Here is a 22,127-nt window from a genome sequence, read left to right on the forward strand (position 1 = left end):
CTAAGATTTCATTGCATGGGGCACCAATGATCACGATGGGCTCCTGAAGGACCAGCTCCTGTGACTTGGGGTGGAAAGTCAGTGGGTTTAGAAGTCCTGACAGTGTTAGGAAGTAGAAAATACAGCTTTTTAAAACAAAATTGCATGGAAAATAGGGATAGGAAATTCTCTTGCTATATTTAGAAATCGATATATTTAGAAAATTCGTAAATTGGTTTTAAGGGGCGCCTGGGTGGCTCATTCGGTAAGTGTCTGATTCTTGATTTTGGCTCAGGTCAGATCTCAAGGTTGGTGAGATCGAGACCCGTGTGAGGCTCTGCCACTGACAGCATGGAGCCTGCTTGGGATTCTTTCTCCCTCCCTCTCTCCCTGCCCCTTCCCTGCTCACCTGCATGCATGCACGCTCTCTCTCTCAAATTAAATAAATAAACTCAAAAAAATTTAAAAAGTAAAAATGAAACACACGCTTACCTGAGTAACCAAAAGATATGCTTGACATTGGACTAAGATAGATTCCACTTCCATACATTGCACCGTGGAGCTAAAAGGGGAAGAAGTGGGAGAGAAAGTGGGCAGCCAATGGTTTCAAAGGTTAATACTTTACATAAGAAAAATTAGTCTCTTGGGGCGCCTGGGTGGCTCAGTCGGTTAAGCGGCCGACTTCGGCTCAGGTCATGATCTCGCGGTCCGTGAGTTCGAGCCCCGCGTCGGGCTCTGTGCTGACAGCTCAGAGCCTGGAACCTGTTTCACATTCTGTGTCTCCCTCTCTCTGACCCTCCCCTGTTCATGCTCTGTCTCTCTCTGTCTCAAAAATAAATAAACGTTAAAAAAAAATTAAAAAAAAAAAAGAAAAATTAGTCTCATGTTGGAGCATAAATTCTTAGAAAATGATAAAGCTATTTCCTAAAGGACTAATTTGAAAATAGGACTACTAATATCTTTGTCCTCAAAATTCAGTGAGTTGATACATAAAAAGTGATGGCCAGAGAAAAAAAAATCTTTAATTTTAAAGTTTTCCACCTGACCTATGACAAAGTCAGTGAATTATTATAAAGTAAGGTTTTTACCCAAAATATTCGACTCCAAAATACCGAAAACAAACCAGACTGCATTATATATGGTGAGGGTTTTGATTAGGACTCACATGTTAGTATAGCCACCAAGCAGCCTATTGACATTTTCATTACACAACACTGTAATCCCGTTCTTATCTCCTCTAACCTTGCAGGTTACAGTTTCATTAACTGAAACTCTTCCACTGTTCTAAGAAACTACTCAGAACAATTAAAATTCTCTCTCATTATCCCTGTCTTCTAGAACCCCTGTGCCCTATTTAGTATGAACTGAATACTAATCGAATAAGTGTGTGTTTATGGACATTTACATTTAACTGTATCATCTCAACTGTCATCAGAGCGTGAGATCTGGCACAGGTGATGGGATTGAGCGTCTCATTTCCTGACCTCTTTCCATCCTCAGATGAAAATCAGCTGAATGAGAGTGAGGTAGGGTATTGGAGATGAAGGGAATAAATAAAGATGAGCGCTATACCCGCGATATCCCGCTAACTCCCAGTGCTGCCCCAGAGACGGTAAAGCAGGCAACAGGTAGCTCTTTGGTATCCAATCTCCATTCTGCTAACCCCTAGCCCTACTTTTTCTTAAAGTATTCACACTTGGGCAGTGCTCAAGAAATCTGTGTTGAATTAGCAACAGAATGCTTGTACACTTTTACTTTCTGCATGATAATTTTTCTTCTACTTAAGCTCAAAGTGACTTACTGTTTTCTCATAGGGAATTCAATTTCTTTTCCTTTCCATCCCTATATGATGTATAGGTCAATTCTGCTTCAGTTATTTTGTGAACATTACTTACGCCTTTTAAAAATCCTATGTAATTTTTTGAAGCCCGCTTGCATACCCCTTTTCACATAAGAACAAAACACCAGGACTGCTTATTGAACTCTAACACAAAAGTATATATGGTCTTGGTAAAGCATCCAGAAACCTTACCTGCAGTCTAGTATTAGAAGCAACGACCAGACCGTTCCTCAGAATAGAGTGCCAGTTTTCAATATGTGAGCCACTAAAGCACAGAGGAGGGGAAGGACAAGGTAAAACCAAACATTAATAATCCTCTAAAGTAGCCACAGTATGATAAATCATGTACCTTCAGAAAGTCCCGAATTTCCAAGTCAAGTATCAGGCACTGGGCTACTCGGTGCTCACAGCCAACTACTACAAGTGAATGTTTTCCTCCCCACACATTTCTGGAAGACCGAGGTGAAGCTATATCCCCATCAGCGTCAAACCATACTCACTGAAATGCAAAGGTGCTTCCAAAGAGTTTTTTAGCAGCTCTAAAATTAGATTCTTTGGCTGGTGGACTGCTGAGAAGAAGGAACTGATGTGGAGTATGCATAAATTTCAGTTGCTGCCATTTAAAATAATGACAAATGAAAACATGTCAAAATTAACATAGAATCAGATTGATGACAATTTCAAATTTTACTGGCTTAAGAAATATCTAGATTCAAGCCACACGAATTTACACTAACAGGACCATTCATTAAAAAAAAAAAACCTGCATAAATGATAAATCATATGGAGTTGCTGATAGGAAGGGTAATTCTTTAGGCTAATGGAAAAGGAACAGGAGACAGACAATCCAAAGTCATTTATATTTAGCTTTGGAATACATTGTGTAATCGTGTCCAAGCAGATCTGCCTTCCTAATTATGTTTCTTTTTGAGACTTTTATTACTGAATTCCCTAAGTATCCACTAGCTATTCAACTGGGGAAATATCTGAGTTTGCTAAACAGAAAAGAAAAGTTAGTTCAAGATTTTAAAACTGCAAAAATTACCATCGTCATGCTTTATTTGCATATGCTTATAAATCTGGAAATTGCCTACATTCACATAGAGTTTCCCCTTTGTTCATGGAAAGAAATTAAAACAGAATCTTTTGAATTAGTTGCCTGACAAATTTTCTAATTGCTGCCCTTTCACTGAGGAATGTATTTGTATAGGAATACAATATAAAGGAACCTCACAGTTTAGAGATTCACAGACAGGAGAGCTGAGATTCTGGATACTGATCTCCTTAGGTAATGATCAGAACTGAAATCAGTCCATTGGCTTTTCATTTATTTTGTAAGCATATTGAGCTGATAAGGCAATATCTTTCTTGACAACTAGAAACTGACAATGATAAAAATAAAAAGCACAATCCCTTTCTCTGGTCAATCTCCAGATTCCTCCTATCACTTGCAGAATAACTAAATGATTTCATATTGACCCTTTTACTCACTTAAAAGTTCAGGGCAGCAGCCTGAATTTGAATTTGATTTCTTGGGAAAACCTAGAGCTTGTGCCCATATGGTCATTTCAAACTGAAGAATGAGGCCTAACCTGGAATTACTTCCATTTCCTGGAGAGGCTGCCTAAACATCACAGGGTCAGTTCTCCCAACTAGTCAGGACTGTTCCCATTTCTGTATGTATATGTGAAAAAACAACTTACCCTGTTAACTGGCAGTTTCACAATATGTGACCTATTACTTGAAATAACCCTGAAATTAATTAAAATAATCCATCAGTCACAAATACATGCCAAATATATTTAAAGTTTTCTTCTTTAGTTGGCAAGTGAATGGAACTAATGTTTGCTGTGACATTAACTAAACTGAGTGATCCTTGTACTTAGTTACATCAGTTTGCTTTGTTCCTAAAACAACTGAAAGAGCTCATGTAACAAAAAAGATAATATTTTATATCTGAGAACGCAGAAGTAGTTCCTTACACCCTAAAAAGTGTGATCTTTAATCATTACCCCCCTCAGACATCAGCAAATGAACATTTCTAAATGTATTTTCACATGACGATCACGTAAATACAAAGATTAGAAGCTGATTCCTACAACCGCTTCTTTGGCTCTTCCCTACATTGTCTAATTAGGAACGAGTTTTTACGAGATCTTTTCCTTTCTTTAAATATTTGAGGATCTTTGTGTTGATATATACAGTGGTTTACACACAAGCTGTTATTCACATTTAGACACTGAGGTTGAAAAAAATTAAATTCAGGTATCTGAAAGAACTGATGATTTTATGCTTTTCAGTACAGAAAATAATAATAGGGAAAACTCTAAAACATTTTGGTAGATTTTCTTCTCCTTGAAAGATGAGTGACTAACAAACCGAAGAAAATGATCACAAATAAAAGTTGACAATCAGAGGCTGACTACAGGGGGTGGAAAAAAAAGATTCAATATTTGAGATTTTTACCTTCATTTTGAATATGACTTAATGTGAGAATTTGAAAAGTTAAAATGAAAACTATGTGTTATTCTACTCGATCCATCAGAATTTTAATAATAAGATCAAAAAAGGTACAAAGAAGAAAGACTTCCAAATCTAATTTTTAAAGTCTTATTAGAGTAAGTGCTCACTGTAAGATTCTAAGTGAAAGCTAAGTAATCAGACTCATTTTTTCTCCTTTGCTCATCTTTTCATTTTTTTAAAAAGATTGTAGCATAGAATCAATCTCATGCAAATCAATCTCTTATAATCTTCACATTTGTGTTACTGCATGATGGTCGTGATGAATTCCAGTCTTTAAGTTTTTAGTGATTTCAAAGAGACTTGTACATAAAACCCTTGTAGGTATGGGGAGTAGATACAATTGTTTTCATCTTGCAAGTAAGAAACCGGAGGGCAAAGGGTTTTGTGGCAGGCATGGTAGGAGGGGAGCTCTCAAGCCACACTCCTGTTCTCGCTCAGCCCTCCTAGGATCCCTGTGGGACTACGGCCTTGCCCCTCACCACGCTCACTCTGAGCAGGGCATCACCTGCAGCCGGCAAACAAAGAGCTCATCAAGTTTATGCTGTCCTTGTTAAGGGAGTGAACCGTACGAGACGTACATTTCAGAAAGGTTTTCAGTAAGCGTTTGAAACAGTGAGTATTGTCACTCAGTCCTCAGTTAACGAGAAAATTAAATGAACCAAAACGGCTTCACCATTAGAATACAGCTAATCACATTTTTTAAAATAACAGACAAACTGCCATCAAATACACTGTATACCTGTGTAGCGCGTAGGACAGCATTTTCTTCCCCTTGTGATATACAAGTTTTAATTAAAGTGAGAGTCATTACGGACTCTGATTATAAAATCACCAGGCCTCACAGGCTTGTAGTACTGTAGCATTGCAGGCCTCGTAAAATGGGGCCCTCCCCCTCCCCCCTCCCCGCTTAAAGCAGGCAGTAGAAAACGATGCCGTTTTAATGAAGAGGAAAACTAAAATTGTATACCATTGCAGCAGGGGATGAGCAAGGGGGTCCTGTTTATCCATCTGCTTCTTGATTTCGAGATACGGTGCCTGAAAAAAAGTCATTATACTTCGTGATTTCTCTCATAAATTCCTTTCTTCCTTTTTGTTCTTCCTTTTTGCAACAGGAAAATCAGGTTGAACAGGTGTACCTAATCTAGTTAAACCCGGAAGCCAGTGGCTGTGAAGTGGCAACAAACAGCAACAATTTACCCTTCTTGTTCCCCCCACAAGGCCAGGTGAACTCCGAACTTCCACATAGCACAATGGACTTGAGTCAACATTTTGTTACACAGAGAGGTTTCATCAACTTTAAAAACCTCAGTCACCTTGGTCCTACTTGGAGGTTACCTCGCTCGAGCTGCAAGTCTCTCTTTCCCACACCAGTCCTCAAATAAAATCTATCTCGCCACCTTTAACAAGTGTCGGGTGCCATTTCTCTTCGAAAATGACTGTTTTTAACTTTTAACTAACATCAAAGCAAACCTTGTATCATAGCTACTACTCATGCTCCTATCCTAGGGTCCTGACTTAGGTGTAGAGCTTTACAGGAAAAAACTGGACAAAATTTACATAGGAAGAGCCCTTCTTTTGAAAGTATTTCCTGGAATTTACCCAACTAACCTTTTCAGAGAACAAGAGGCAATCTGTCTGTGGCAATTTAGGTCTATCTATAAGGTCAGTACATTCTAGAAAATAGGACGGTATTATGTTATATTTATTGGGAGAGGTTTAAAGATATGACGCAGTGAACCCTGACGGCATCCCTACGAAGCGCACACTGGAAGGCGATGCCACATTGCTATTTACTATTTACCACCTTGACAGTGAAGAGGCTGAGGCCTCGAGCAATTACGCAACTTGCCCAAGGTCACAGGCCACATCATCGATGAGTGAATTATACAACACACGCCTCTGACTTCCTAGGCTGACTCTTGATCGTCTCCACTGCCTTCTATTTAAAATAGCTTACACATGACCCAGAATAAAGGAAGCAAATTTTGGCAGAGAGCTGATCCCAGAGTCAGAATTTTGTAGCTATTTTTATCCAAGAATGATCCTGGTCTAGGGTATCGTATAAATACCCTATTACCACCAAGGTTTTTGGTGACACAAAAATGTTTACTGAACTTTGTGTAAGATATTGGAACAGGTCCTTTTTTCTCCCTAAATGGAAATGTGTTTTATTGTTTTCTTTGCCTTATACAAATAATAAATATTTGTTTGAAAAGGAATTCAGGTAACACAGAAAATTATGGGCATAGAAAAACAACTAGAAAGCATGATGGCTTTTCAGCAAATATTATAACGGGTGAATTGAAGATCTCCTCATTTACCATCGTCAGACACACACTGTTTGTTGATGCCTATTTGACTACATGGAATAAATACTATCAAAAGAATGAAATCTCAAATTTGGGAATGTTACGATGAACTCTGGGAGCATATTTTCAAGTAGAGTAAGGGTGATGGTGGGGGAGAAGGGAGCAGTGACACAGAAGTTTTGTGGGCCTCAAGACTGAAGGAATCTAATACTCTTTCCCCAAAGATAGCAAATGACCCAGGGTAGTATTTATTGTAAGCCTCCAAGGCCTCCAGGGCAGTGCAAGCCTTGAAACCACCATATGCAAACCAAACCCATAATGTGTGCTGATGTCAATTATGGATTATTAATTTCTACTTATAATAATGAGTTGTAAGCCTCTCTCCAAATCTTTGGCAGTGGAAAGGCCTCAATAATTCAACGGTATGTGCTTTTCCAAGAGCTGGACTACAGCCCAGTGATCCGTTAGACTTTCATAATAAGCCACAATCCTTGCTCATCAAACTTCACCAAAGGCTCTCTAATGACCAAAAACATAAACTCATGCTCTCTGGGAGTCTTGTGTCCTCCGAAGTTGTTCTGAGAATCTGTGTTCTTTCTAAAATATTTATGCACAATTTACACTTGATAGAATATTTGTTTTTATTTTGACATTAAATCCGTGTTAAAATTGCTACTGTTAATGAAAATTGACAGTCTAGGAAGGTGGTACCAGATTTAACCTTTGCCTTAAGCTATTCTGACACACTTCCATATGCTCAAACTCCTGCAGAGAGAATGAGGATTATAATTACGCAATTACCCTCCAAAAGTCACTGTGGTAGCCCACCAATACACCGGTGTAATTGAATTAAAACATCCTAATACAACACAATTTTAATCTGTAAATTATTTTAATTATACTCCCATCTAATAGAAAAGTCTACATTTCACTACACAGCCAATACTCTCAGACATTTATAAAATATGATTTTACTCTAGCAAAACTGAACTGCATAAAACCACAAGATGATATACTTACTTGTGTCATTTCTCTAATAGAAGTTATGCTATCCAGTGCTTTCATTACTCGATCGTAGTTCTTCTTCTGTTTGAACAAACAAAAAAAATAGTATTCACTATAAAGCCTTTGCAAGTCTGCGCATTACTAGAGAAACATATTATTTCTGTATGTGGATTTTCCATCAGAGTCAATTTGAAAGCAATGTCTGTTGTGTACATAAAAGAGAAGACTTTAACAAGATGGTTTTGGGATGTAGGATATATAACTGAGTTAGAGAGAAGAAAAAAGAAAACAATGCCAATCCTACTTAAACAATACAATCCTATTTATGTATAAGTACATAAAATCATGTTTAGCCTGCAGGGGGAAAACTATAAATACAAAAAGATATTGGGCTCCTGATTCTTACTTTCACTAAAAAAATTAAGCCATGATGTGTAAAGTAAGCATAGAGTCCTTCTAAAATCCAAAATCCACTTTAAATATTACAAAATCATTTTGTTTTTATTTCCTTTTGATTGAAAGATTATTACCAAAAAAGTATGACTAGCAGGTGTATAAATGACACCACTTAACTGATGATTCATCTTCAAGCACACTGTAACTATGTGTACCGTTGTCACTTATGAAGGAAGGAAAGCTTTTCCAAGGACATTTTTTTATAGCCATTGTTTCTGGAAAATGATTTCAAGATGAACAGTGATAGAAACTAAGGCAATTTTAGCTCTCATGCAATTTGAAGATTTTGCTATTTTAGAAGGATTCCACCAAATCTCCACGAATATTTATGAAATTGTTTTCTGAAGAAATGTTAGTTGATCACATGAATTAAACTTCCACTAACCTTCATATAACAGGGGAGGAAGGGGGGGAAGGCAAGGGATGAGGATGCAAAAAATACAAAAGAAAAACAAGTCGGTCCTTTTACCCATGACCCTGAAAATGAGGTTACACTAAGCTAGAATCTCAAAAAATATAAAATGAAATTAATCATATCAGCCATTACAAACCAGTTTATTATAGCTGTTTACCTGCCTTCCATGCAGATGGGATGTGTAAAGATCGCAATTTGAGAGGATGAAATGGGTCTAGGTTCATAAAGATGAAGTTCTAAAAAATGATTTTAAGAGACGGAAAGACAGGGAAAGTAACAGGATATGGGAAAGACCGAAGGAGGCCGGAAACCAAGTTTGTGTTAGAAGAACCGTATTTGCTAAATGGATCCAGAGTCCACAGCAGGTCAGGGATGTGCCTGCCAAGGGAGGGATTTAGATAGAAAGAGGAAAGCTAAGGAGATTAGAATTTCAGCTGCTGTTACCGGAAATGGGAGGGGCGCGCGAGGGTAAGTACTCACCCTGGGGTTGAAGGCCAGCATCTGAGGATCGTTAGGATCTACCACAGAAGGATATGGCTCGAAAATGACAACTTTTCTAGGAGATTCCAATGCAGACCTACACATGGACACTAGTAGATCTACCACCTTGAAATACATACATAAGATAGTTACCATCCTTTGGGTTTCATCAAGTGCTCTGCCATTGTTTCTTCCTGTCATGGTACCTAGCATAAGTTAATCAGTAAAGCCTCAGCACTGCTATCAACTTCTCAGATCTGTAACTTATGGCTTCAGATCAAGTTTGAACAAACTTGACCACTAACTTAAAATAGCTGACATGTGTTGGAGTGCCTGGATGGCTCCATCTGTTGAGCACCCGACTCTTGATTTCAGCTCAGGTCATGATCTCATGGTTTGTGGGACTGAGCCCCACAATGGGTTCTGTGCTGTTAGCTTGGGATTCTCTCTCCTTCTCTGTCTCTCTGCCTCTCCCCTGCTCTATCCTTCTCTCTCAAAATAAATAAATAAACATTTAAATAAAATAAAATAAAATAAGTTGCTCCCAATTACGTCCTAATATCCCTTTGTCATGAACACATATTATGCTCTAACATTGTTCTAGGCTCTGTGCACAAGACAGACAGGTCCTTTCTCTCGTGGAATTTACACTCTAATGGAGAAGATGCATAATAAAACAAATCAGTTAAACAAATACATGTTTAAATACATTTCTGGTCATGTTGAATGCTGTAAAAATTAAGCAGGCATTAGAGACTAAGGCAATAGAGGGTGCTGTTTCTGAGTGGCTAGGAAGGTGTGATGTTTCAACAGAGACTAGAATAAAGATAGAGAGGGAGACGGAACTCTGGGGAGAAACCGTTCCGGGTGATGGAAACTGCAGATGCAGGAAATGAGTCTGACATGCTCTAAGAACAGTGAAGCTCCTGACCTCATCTTACTTCTTCCAGCTCTTTGCCTCAGGCCATTTAATGACCTTCGTATGCTAAATATGATGGTTTTATTCCTATGTTCTTCTATGGCCTTTTCACACAATTTACTAAGAGGCAGTGTTATTTAACAGTTAAGGGCAAGGACCCCTCTCCAGTCCCCAAAGCAATAAGCTCTGGCAACGGAATTAAGAAAACAAATACCGTCTAAATGGAGACAGTGTGCCAGTGTGAAGACAGGGACATCATAAGGAAAGCAATGGGCTTAATCTTTATAGAGAAAAAATACTTCGAGAAAGTTTTTAAACAGGCATTTTAAAAATGCACACAAAGAGAAGAGTAGAATTCTTGTGGTTAATGAAAGGAGCACTGTGACCTAACAATAGCAGGGCTCACTCTGTTGTGTGTATACTCACAAAACACAGCCACCCAATCACAGCATCCAGAAATGCCAGGGACCTAAAATAATTAGCAACACTCAAACCATTCCATTGGGTCTATGATCTATTAGTAATACTTCTCAAAGTACATAGACATACATACCCACAAGACTCACTCAGAGAACAGTAGGACTGAAACCATTAGTATGTTTTTAACACACTATTCTATTGATAGGTGTGTGTATATATAGGATTTCCAAGCAATAGATATAATAAAGACATAATAAAATCCTTTTTGTCTTCCATACCCACACTCACATTCCTTCTACCCCAGAGAGATGCACTTTAACCCAGATACAAATTGTTTTCAGCATTATCTGGTCTCCCAATAAAAGAAAAACAAATAAAACTCCTGAAAAAAAATAATCAGTAAAATAAAATAGCCTCTTCTGAAACTCTGGCAGTGGAGAGGGAATTGGCACTGTCTTATAAAAATTTTCGAGAATTACGTGACACGGTCTGCAACTGAAGCTTTATAAAAGTACACGCCCTTTGCATATAGGGTCAAATGATCTTTGACAAGGGTACTAAGACCACTCAATGGAAAAGGGTACTTTTTTCTACAATGATGGTGGGAAAACTACATCCACAAAAAACTGGAGTGGACCCTTATACCATACATAAAAATTAACTCGAAATGTAATAAAGACCTAAACCTAAGACCTTAAACTATAAAATTCCCACAAGAAAACATAGGAGATAAGCTTCATGACATTGAACTTGGCAACGATTACTTGGATTGACAACAAAAGCAAATACAGACAAGTGGGTGTGCATCTAACTTAAAAACTTTGGTGCATCAAAGGACACAATCAATAGAGTGAAACGGCATAGGATGGGAGAAAATATTTGCAAATAAGATATCCGAAAGGGCGTTAATATCCAGAATATATAAAGAGTTCTTACAACTCAATAAGAAATCACATAATTTAAAAATAGGAAAAAACCCAGATAGACGTTTCATTAAAGAAGACATACAGATGGCCAACAAGCATATGAAAAAATGCTCAACATCACTCATCATCAGAAAAATGCAAATCAAAACCATAATGAGATATCACCTCACAACCATTAGGATGGCTACTATCAAACAAACAAACAAACAAACAAACAAACCAACCCAGAAAATAATAAGTGTTAAGCACATGAAGAAATTGGAGTCTTTGTGTGCTGCTGATGGAATTATAAAATGGTGCAGCCACTATGGAAAAGAGTATGGAGGCCTCTCAAGAAGTTAATAACAGAACTTCCATATGATCCTGCTGGCAGTGACAATCCCACTTCTGGATATATTTCTAAAATAATTCAAAGAAGGATTTTAAACACATTTGCATATGCATGCTCACAGCATTATTCTATTATTCATAATAGCCAAGAGGTGGAAGCAACCAAAATGTCCATTGACAGTTGAATGTATAAACAAAATGTGGAATATACATACAGGAAATATTATTCAGCCTAAAAGAAGAAAATTCTGTCACATACTACAGCATGGGTGAACCTTGAGGATATTATGTTAAGTGAAACTACAAAAAGACAAATATTTTAAGATCCACTTATGAGGTATTTAAAGTAGTCAAACTCATAGAAACAGAAAGTAGAATGATGGTTACCAGAGTTGGACGAAGGGGGTTTACGTAAGGGGAGTTGTTTTAATGGATATAGTTTCGAGTTCTGCAAGATGAAAAAGTTATGGAAATCGGTTTCACAACAAGTTGAATATACTTAACACTACTGAACTGTATGCTTAAAAAATGGTTATGATAGTAAATTTTATGTTATGTGTTTTTTACCACAAGAATAAAGATACAAACAGATACAGTAATTAATAACCTGAACAATGTTCCTTCTTTCAATCAAATATTTATTAAACATCTTGTGCTGAAAGCTTCAAAACAATCAAAACTACCAAAAATTATATGCATTCTTTTGCCAATAATTTCACCAGTGGAGTCAAGCAAACTCTAATGAAATAATGGATGTCGGGGTAGAGAATTTAATTAGAATTATTTCTGTTAATATACGTCCTAAGCTAACTTCAAAGAAATAGCATAACTACCATTGCAAAATCACATGCGGTCTACCAAAGCCTCCTACTCCTGGCTTCCTGGGTATAGAGCTATTGACTGGGGGCAGTTGCTCTGCGTGGGACATTTCTGCCCCTTTTGTCCAGGTCAGGCTGTATGACTAGCTTCAATCACCTCAATCAATGGACTGGCAGCAGGAAGGGGTGGAGCTGAAGAAGCAACAGGTGCACCTTCTCAACTTTTCTCTCCACTCTACTATCGGACAGGTACTTTAGACAGCAGAGCAGACGGTCCAGTTCCCTCAATCATCACACAGAAAGCTGCCTAACAAGCATTCTAATTGGGCAGCAGCGTAAGCCAGAAATAAAAATGTCTATCATCCTAAACCACTGTAATTTTATGATTTATCTGTTGCAGAAGTTAGCATTCAGAATTTTTGAACAAGGAAAGGTTTGTATAACACTGGATTTGTATTCATCTGCATGTGTTAATTTTTCAATGAAGGAAAGTGTCTACTTTAAAAAATAAACATTAACAAATGACTATGATTTCTTCTACCACAAATCATGTATTTCCCCACTCTCAGCATTTAAAATGAGAGATTCTTAATAGGACCTCAGCACATATGGTGAGTGGCGTAGCCATCAGGTTACACACATCTTTCCTCTTAGCCCAAATAATATAATTGAAGAGGCAATCTGGAGGCTAAGATACTTAGGATAGACAAATACAGAATTCAGGCAATGGGAATTAGGCCATTTGTTGAGTGAACAAAGGTCTGTGGGCTTACAGAATCACATGCTGCCACAGGCCATTACATACAACCCAGCCGGCAGAGCAAGACTCTGCACCCTCCCCCGCAGGTAAAGGCGGCCTAGGAGCACTTGCAAATGAGAAAGTTCAAGTCCAGGTGAGCAAGAAAGGCATGTACAGGAGTGGCCTATGGATATATAATGTATTCTGTAAAAGAGGTGTATTGAAAATTGAAGATCGATGGCCTTCAAACATTTCAGTATGGATTCCTTTTTTCTTAATCATTTATATGAGAGCCCAACACACACACACAAAATGGAGCTGTTTTTGTTGAAACAGTATTTGAGTGTTTGGAATCCTAGCTGCTGAAACACACTTGTTCCAGGATAGCCTCCTTCAGTGTCCCCCTAAGGAATGTTCTTGCAGCCTCATAGAACCACTTAAAATGTAGGCGTCAACTGATGCAGCAGGACTACTGAGATATACTAGAAAGAGAATCTGTTTCCACCTAATCTTTGGAATTATAAACAGAATATTGGGTACTTGCTTTAAAGTAGTGAAAAGAGTATTCCACTTTGGAGTAGAACCACTAAGTCGATACGGCCGAGTAATTGTGTTTTATAACTATCATGTATAACCCAAAATTAATCTCTCTTTAAACAACATTATTTTTTGAGATGTATGTATAATAAGGGGGAGAAAGTACCTAATCTAATATTTTATCAGCCTAGCCTACTTGTTAGCATGATGTTAATTTTCTTTCTAATCCATTATTTCTTATTTCCAGGCTTTAAATCCTTCCCTTTTCAAATTGTCTGAGGGAAAATTTACATCCACTAAAATGCACAAATGTTAATTTTACCACTCAAATAATTTTATATACATACATACATACATATACCTATTATATACATACGTATATAAATACACACACATGCACACACACTATTCATGTAAAATACATGTATGTATATTCACAAACACACACACACCTGTGTAAAGCTTAATCATCTTTACCTAGCTATAAATAGCATATAGTAAACTATCTTTTCTTTGAGCAATATTAGTTCCAGTTGGTAAGAAAAACTTTCACATTAAAAAAAAATAATAAGGAAAGAAAACAAAAGAGCCACATGGTCAGACACATTCAAGAAACCCTTAAAGTAGTGGCTACTCATTTTCTTAGTTTCGGTTTTTCTGAGAGCCTTTAATATGCAAATATGTGCATTTTGGGTGTAGGGGCAATATCAATCTGTATTTCTGAAATTTAATCATGGAATCTTTTTTGCCACATGACATACAATCACTGTTATACTGGCTGTATTTTTATTTCTCATTTGTAACTCATTACATCACAACTGTTTTCCTTAATATTTCTTCAGGTGGATATATCTCAGTTTTAGTTAATCAGTGAAATAATCAGGTTAACAGAATGTACATAAATCCATGGGGCCTGCGCTATCCACATTTACTGTTGTGCCTCCATCTGGTGCAATGCCTGTTACATAGCAGGCATTCAATACTTGTTGAAAGAATGTCCGTTATGTGATCATTTGTTCCCACTCATCTTCGCAAATTTTAAAAATGACAGATTGGCAATTCTTTTCACATTTAGTTTCCTGTTGATTTCAAATACAGCTGAATATTTTCTTATGTTTCTTTACTAACTATAGGTCCATATTTGTGAATCGTGCGTTCATTTCCTCTAATAATCCATTATGATCTTCATGGTTTTCTCTTTTTATGTGCTTTTATACATTTATGTTTGAGGGAAAATAAACTTTTTCATAATTATCTCTTAATGTTCACTGTTCTTTCAAGTAGGAAACGTAAAATATGTATGGACTCGATGCTGGTGTTTTCCTTTATGCCTTCCTGAAACTGCATAAACGAATAAACCTGGCACACTGTTTACTCTCCTCTAGTATGTATACGGTATTTTCAAACAAAACTCTTTAGGCCATTGGGAATTTGTTTTTACCAACAGTGTAAAGAGCTAATCTGTTCCCCCCACCCCACACTGCAGGCCATTTGTTCCCACTTAATAAATCATTTTTACTTTACAACTTTATATGATGCCTTCTTTAAAGTATATTAAGTATATTTTTAACAAGATCTGTTTTGGGGATCATTTGACATTCTATTCTTTGCCAGTACTGTATTTTTTTTTTAAATATAAGATTGCATAATATGTTTTTGTATGTGCTTGGTCTAGCCTCCCTTAATTAACATTCATAATTTTTTTATGTTTTGTCTGACTTTTTTTTCTTATAGATTTATTAGAAAGTTAGGTTCCATGAATAAATTTTAAAAATCAATTGAAATTTTGACAGAATTGCAACAAGTAAATTCTATCATCTTTATAATATTTTTTTCCTTCTGGAAACATGGAATGCTTCTCTACTTCCAAGTTGTTTCATTTGTTTTTTTATATTTATTTGCCTTCCTATGTCGTAAACACTGCTATTGTAAAATTGGATGCTTTTTCTCATATGTTCTGCCCTTTATCTTTTCACCTAAGTTTCTGGAATAAATTAGATTCCATTTTATGGTACCATAACTTTACAAATAAATTTTACAGAATACATGTGCAAGTGTTTCGATATTTCAACTTCACCGTGAAAGAATCACAATTATTTTTTAAACAACAGAATGTGGGTTTAATTTCTTCCCTTGGCAATGGCAAAATGACAAAACACTCACTAGATAAAGATAGCAAAATTGAGTTTCTATCTATTAAAAAAAAAATCAAATGCGGGTTGTTTTTTAATCTAACGTCAAACTATCAAATATTTGTCCAAAAGACTGAAGGAAACTAGTAGGTCAGAACAAGTTTTTCAAATCAGAGTAAGGAATAATTAGTATTGCGTGTTACTACCTGAGCTCCAGTTGCTATCTCATCAGCAGCTTCATTCATTACTCCCAGGGTTTGAAAAGCAAATACACAAAGCTCTCGTTCACACACAGTGGGCTACAAAAGAAAGGGGAATGAGTTACACCACTGTTTTCCATTGCCCAATTCCTAAATTAAATTTATGGCATTCCATGTAATAAATAATGCAAAAGTTTCAGAATGTTAAAAAGAAAGGAATCCTACGACTTGGTTTAATACATTTCTAAATTTAGGTAACAATTGGTAAATAATCACCTAGTGATACAGAGTCACCAATATAAGAAATCCATTTCAAATAGTTGTAGGCACTTGCACTCAGAACTTTTTAGCAGTAGATGGAAAATACATCTCTCCTGCTTAATACACATTTGTATCTGAGATGTATAAAAAAAGGCAGACACCTAAGCTGGTGATATCCTAAAAAAATGAGGTTAAACCGAACAGCTAGGTAAAACAAATATACAGAGAAGAATTCCACTTTTCCCTAGGTAGTTTTCTTTGGAAGAAATAAGCATGACTCTGCTTACTTGTTACCCAGCTCTTGAAAGATTGGTTTTGGTGCAAAGACTTGTGACTTCAATAACCTCCTGAAGTCAACAGCACTGAAATATACACTCTGCAATTGCTTTGGAAAAGTTCTCATCTTTCAAATCTAATATAGTGTCATCTGTTTGATTTATCTTATCTCCCGAGTTACATTGCATTAGGTAGCTGATGAAGCCTAACGATACAATCCATGGTGCCGCTGCCTAGCAGACAAAAGGCATTTGTTAGTGCCACTGCTTCTAAGCTCACTCATTTCTGAGGACCACTTGGGCTAGTGCTTATCCAGTGGGAAGTATGGTCCTTTGTGGTCCACCCTGTATATTCAAAAAGGGCCCAAGTGGTGGCTTTGTGTACATAAGCATGACCAATCACAAACTTTTCTGGTTGACGTTCCCCAAAGAATTTTAGGGAAAAAGGAACTGATATATTTCCTTCGTCCTCCTTAAAAGTGCAGTTTGATTACATTTCAGAAACAGCAGGAAAAACTACCTATGAGAGCAAATTAATTGGAGAAAGTTCTTCATCCATACTCAAGCTATATACACACTGCTATACATAGATGGATATACTTAGAGCAGACTGTTCAATTTCTGCAATTTTTTGTTTACCTAAGTGTTCATCCTATTTTTTATCTTCTATTTTTTTGTGTGTTTATCTATGTGTATGTATGTCTCACACTCAATTTTTCCCAGAGACATTGGATTGTTTCTTCTCTTCACTTTCTAGGAGCATGATATGGTCCGAAACAGTAACAGAAACTACTGATTGTACATTTAGTGTAGTGCCAAGCACTATACTGACGTTTGAGTATAGTGGAACAGTATACCACCGAGGGTCCAGGGGGAAGATAAAACTGTGGCAATCATAAAGAGCCCTAGGAATTTATTCATGTAACAGCTACCCAACAGGGTTCTCTGAGGAAGTAGACAGGGACACAGATGGTGTTTTTAATACTACTCTTGTCAAATAACCATACATTTTTATGAATAAAATCCATCAATCCCAAAGCTAAAAATAGGATAAAGCTTATTTAGTGTATATGAGTAACAATTGGCTTTATTCTGTCGTTTGAACTTTTGGTAATCAATTACACTTACTTTGTGATCATCCAAATATGTATGTATGTATGTATGTATGTATGTATGCATGCATGTACATGTGTATTCACACACAGATTCCAGGAAATGTTTTAAAACAAAAGAAACTACCTTTTTCAGTACCTGATTATTGCTTGAAACAACAGAAATAAAGTCGAAAGAAAATACTTCGTCCTATATTAGATTGGATGGATAAATTTTTATAATTTTAACTTAGGAAAAATTTCAAAGACTTAAGGAAAAAATATAACAGTTATTGTTACATATCTCTATCAGCCCACTCTGTCCCCAATCCTAGATATTCATGCGCCACCCTGGTTTGTGTCTCAAATAATTTTCACCAGTTCCACCCCTGATCTCTTATTTTTTTTTTTTATCTTGGGTAGCATATAAACATTTCAATGTTTTCCTTTGCATTTCCTTTTCATCCCCCTCCCAGACATGATTATATCCAAATCTCCTAATCACGTGGACTTACCAATGGGCCCATTACTTTAAATAATAAACCTACAATCCTAATGATAAAGCTATGGCTTGATTACTTTATGGACACTTCTTTTCCTTTCTTGCATCTTTTTGATTAAAATGTATAAAGCTGATTTATAGGAATATCCTGTTTCCTGAAGAAGGAAATCAGGTACCCTAGAAGATCTGGGGGGAAAAAAGAAATTTTGCTACCATACTAAAAAATTAAAACTGCACATTATAGTCTTACAAAAATACTTTGATCTTCCCTTTTTGTAAAATGGCAAATATAGAGGTAGTAATATGGCGATTAACATATATATAGGTTAACACTGACCTAAGTAAATACAAGTGAATTGTTAAACTAACACTTCTGTATTTATTGCTCATTTTACTAGAAAGTTCAAGACAGTATTTGATACATAAATCAGTTTCATTTTGAGATAAACATTTACAAACTAGGTTTTGTAAGCCTTTGACTTTCCCTTCTCCCATGTTTATCCACATTTTATTTGAGAAATTCAAAATGTCAACACAACATAGCACCCTAAAAGAAAGTTCTCAAGTCATATTAAGTAAATCAAGATTAGACATCTCCTTGCTCACAGAAAGGATATCTTATTCAAGAAAGAGAAACCAAATCATTCTTCCCTATTGAAACATAAGATTTATATAGTGGATTAGCGATCTTTCACGTTAGCTGACTCTCAGCTAATCCCCTGCCCCCAACAAATTCTATTACTATACTATTTATACAAAAAACTCTAGCATTAATTAAAAATAGAACATAGTTGGGGCACCTGGCTGTCTCAGTCGGTAGAGGATGCAACTCTTGATCTCGAAGTTGTGCGTTCAAGCCCCACACTGAGTTTAGAGATTACTTAAATGAATGAATGAATGAATGAATGAATGAATGAATAAATAAATAAGCCCCCCAATTTACAAAAATATATTTAAAAAAATAGAACATGATCATTTAATAGCTATTACTACACATACACTTTAATACAAAGTGTATAAGCCTAAACATAACCAAATGTGTACATTTATGAGTTTATTTTTGAGTTTACAATCAATAAGTTTCCATTTGCAAAATATTGCCTATTCTTCATGTTATTATATTGCCCTCCAGCAGTTAGTTCTTATAATTTAAACTATAAAACCATGCCAAGTCCTTCTTGCCATTGCACATACATAATTTTTTTTGCAATATAATATTCATTACGCACCATTTAAACACATGGAGAACTTTATGTGTCCCTGAGATTTATTTTAGAAGTTTTTAACATACATTTTAAATTTTGTTTGAATCCAAACAATTTAAATGTGAGCAGTGAAAACATATTTCAAGAATGGTTAAGCCCTAAAGAATATTTTAGAACCTAACTGCATTGAAGAAACTTTGTGTTTTCAATGAATTTAAATCACTTCCCACTGAAAATAGAAATGATAAACCTCAAGAGAATCTAGCTACGTATTTATACTTGGCATGGTGTTGGTGAGTGGTTTTCAAACCCCTTTTTTGCCATCCTCTTTCTGTTTAAACAAAGTTTTTCATGTAAGCCCAATATACAGAACAGTAACCAGAAACTGGTTACCATTCCAGTTGAGGCACATGTGCACAGTTCAGTGTTCCTATCTGTAAACGGGGATTTAAAAAAAAAAAAAAAAATCACACCTAGCACATCAAGTAGAGCAGAGGACCGAGAAAGAGAACCAAGTAAGATAAGGTTCAGAAACTCCCCCTGAGGTATACAGAGCTGTTTCACTATTAACAGCATTAGGGAACTTGGATAAGCCGTGTCTTCTGTGTGTTGTAACCCAGTGTGTGTACAAAAATAGGTTTTTAATGAAAATTTTCATTGAGGCTTATTATGAAGTAGTGTTTTTATTTTTATATCCATAGTTTATCCAAACCTTTAACTTATTGTTAAAACTGTTCTTGCTAAAAAAGAAATGAGCAGCGCAAATAAAAATTCAAAATTAAAAAACTAGTATTGAACACATATGAGAATAATGAAGAATATCTACTGGAAACTCAAAACCTACAAGCCTTCAGCTCTTTGTATTTCTGACTTTATAGTTTATGCTTCAGGTTCTTTTCATGGTTTGGAAGAGAGACACATTCCAAGGCGGGGTGGGGGGCTGGGGGGGAGGTACTGTCCATTAAGAAAGACAGGGATCCCACAGAGATCAAGACAGATTTATAGTAAGATAGGCCCATGCATGTTTAAGCTTCTCCACTGTCTCATATAACTTAAGTTGTTGTTTGAGCTTTAAAATCAATTTCTTCTACTCAATTTGGATGTTAAAAAAAATCATATTTCTGAATTAAAGGGCTTTTTTGGTATAATTGTTATTTATCTTAGGTTGTATTTCAAAACTTGAAATCTTATTTCTGAGACATGGAGCAGGGGATGGGAGGATGGGGTGAGGAGGGAACGGGATGTGCTTTTTCATTCATTCTGAAAATAAGACCTTAAGCTACAAACATTTGTCTAAGGTCCACAGCAAGGCTGGATACACAAAAATACAGATTGTCGGGTTTATCAGCTGACTTTGCTTTAATAGGATTGGGCGTTGTTCTTGAATAATGAAGCAGGATCTCGGGCCTAATCAGTCCATCCAGAGCAAGCAATGTGGAACGTTTTCACATGACAGGAGAAGAGAATGAGATCCTACTTTTCACATCCCATGTTGATCAGGGAAATGGGAAAGTCTAGTAGCAGGGACACACAGAATGATTGCCAAGTACCAGTGATAAAAACTTCTAACTGTAGGGACACTAACCCACACAACCACGTACGTGGTTTTCTCCCACCAGGTTCAGCAGCCCTTATGCAGGGTTCAAAGACCAACAGTTGCACTGATTCATGGTGTTCAGAGTGAGTATAACAAAAAGACAAGGGCACTGGAAAGTTAGAGGCTGATAAAACACTGGTGAGTCTGGCAGTAAGTTCTTGTTTTCGCATTTTCCAAAAACTCTTGATGAAGTGTTTTTAAAGCATTGTAAAGCATCTCCCAGTTTGCTGCATTAACATTCTAATTGATTTCAAAATGTAGAGAACCAATGATTTGGTTTGGGTTGGGTTTTCTGATCATAATCCAATCTGCATTGTCAAATGGAAAAACCCAGGAAAATCTAGGACTAGACAGTCCTTGTGATGTTAATATGAATTTTAAGCAGATTCAAAGTATTACAAGTCAGGTCTCATGCCTGGGAGTGATATTTATAACCTTCGTGAACAAAAGCGTTAAGTGGAGCCTTGTGGTATTTCTAAATAAGTAAACAGTGTAGTTACCTGTGTTGCAGAAGGTATGACATGCTTACCTGACCTCTGAGTAAAGTGACAGAATAGTACAAGTAGTGACCGAAATGTTAGGACTTCTGGGGAATAGTAGTAAAAGAGGACTTATATAATCTGATAAATAATCATGCTTAGAGAAAAGAGAAAAAATATAAGACACCGTTTGGCTTCGGAAAGAGAAAAGTCTAACAAACATAATGAACATTAGGCACAGAATTCTACGGAAGCCTGAGTTTTATCTAACCTGTTTCATCACCAAATGGGATATAACTTATCCTCTTTACATCTCTGGGAGCCACTGCAGCTTGTAATACGTCCTTTAAGCTGAATAAATGGTCGATGAGTCATTTTAATAATTTATACCCCATAAGAAATTTTATTTGTAATAATTTTACACATTTCTATTAAAATTACAGTAGAACATACTGCAGTGTAAATATAAGAAAGATACAGAATAAATGAGTATGCCTGATTGAGGTTCAACATCTGTTTTCAAACAATCAAGAGGCAGTTCTTTCTGTTTACTTCTCTTCCTTTGAAGATCAGATATTCCTTTGACTTTCATTTCCTGACCTGATTTCATCTGTCATTTATCTAACTATTTTAAAAACCCAAGTAAGTTTTCTGATTTCCTTAGTATCAGTCTGAATCACAGCAAAAGA

The 22,127-nt window shown here is 36.4% G+C and overlaps 1 protein-coding gene across 2 annotated transcripts in view; it reads right to left on the reverse strand.

The window, feature by feature from the left end:
• The window catches only part of PARP8 (poly(ADP-ribose) polymerase family member 8), a 184,009-nt gene that overhangs the window by 18,399 nt on the left and 143,483 nt on the right, over positions 1-22,127 (reverse strand). For both annotated transcript variants that reach the window (XM_045438414.1, XM_045438423.1), the window contains 8 exons: positions 16,035-16,127; positions 9,008-9,133; positions 7,672-7,737; positions 5,310-5,377; positions 3,523-3,571; positions 2,320-2,432; positions 2,012-2,084; positions 472-541 (listed from right to left, as the gene is read on the reverse strand). In XM_045438414.1, the coding sequence (XP_045294370.1) occupies positions 472-541; positions 2,012-2,084; positions 2,320-2,432; positions 3,523-3,571; positions 5,310-5,377; positions 7,672-7,737; positions 9,008-9,133; positions 16,035-16,127 (658 nt within the window). The remainder of the gene's footprint in view (positions 1-471; positions 542-2,011; positions 2,085-2,319; positions 2,433-3,522; positions 3,572-5,309; positions 5,378-7,671; positions 7,738-9,007; positions 9,134-16,034; positions 16,128-22,127) is intronic.

The sequence above is a fragment of the Leopardus geoffroyi genome, chromosome A1 (genome assembly GCF_018350155.1).
Source record: "Leopardus geoffroyi isolate Oge1 chromosome A1, O.geoffroyi_Oge1_pat1.0, whole genome shotgun sequence".
Taxonomy (NCBI): Eukaryota; Metazoa; Chordata; class Mammalia; order Carnivora; family Felidae; genus Leopardus; species Leopardus geoffroyi.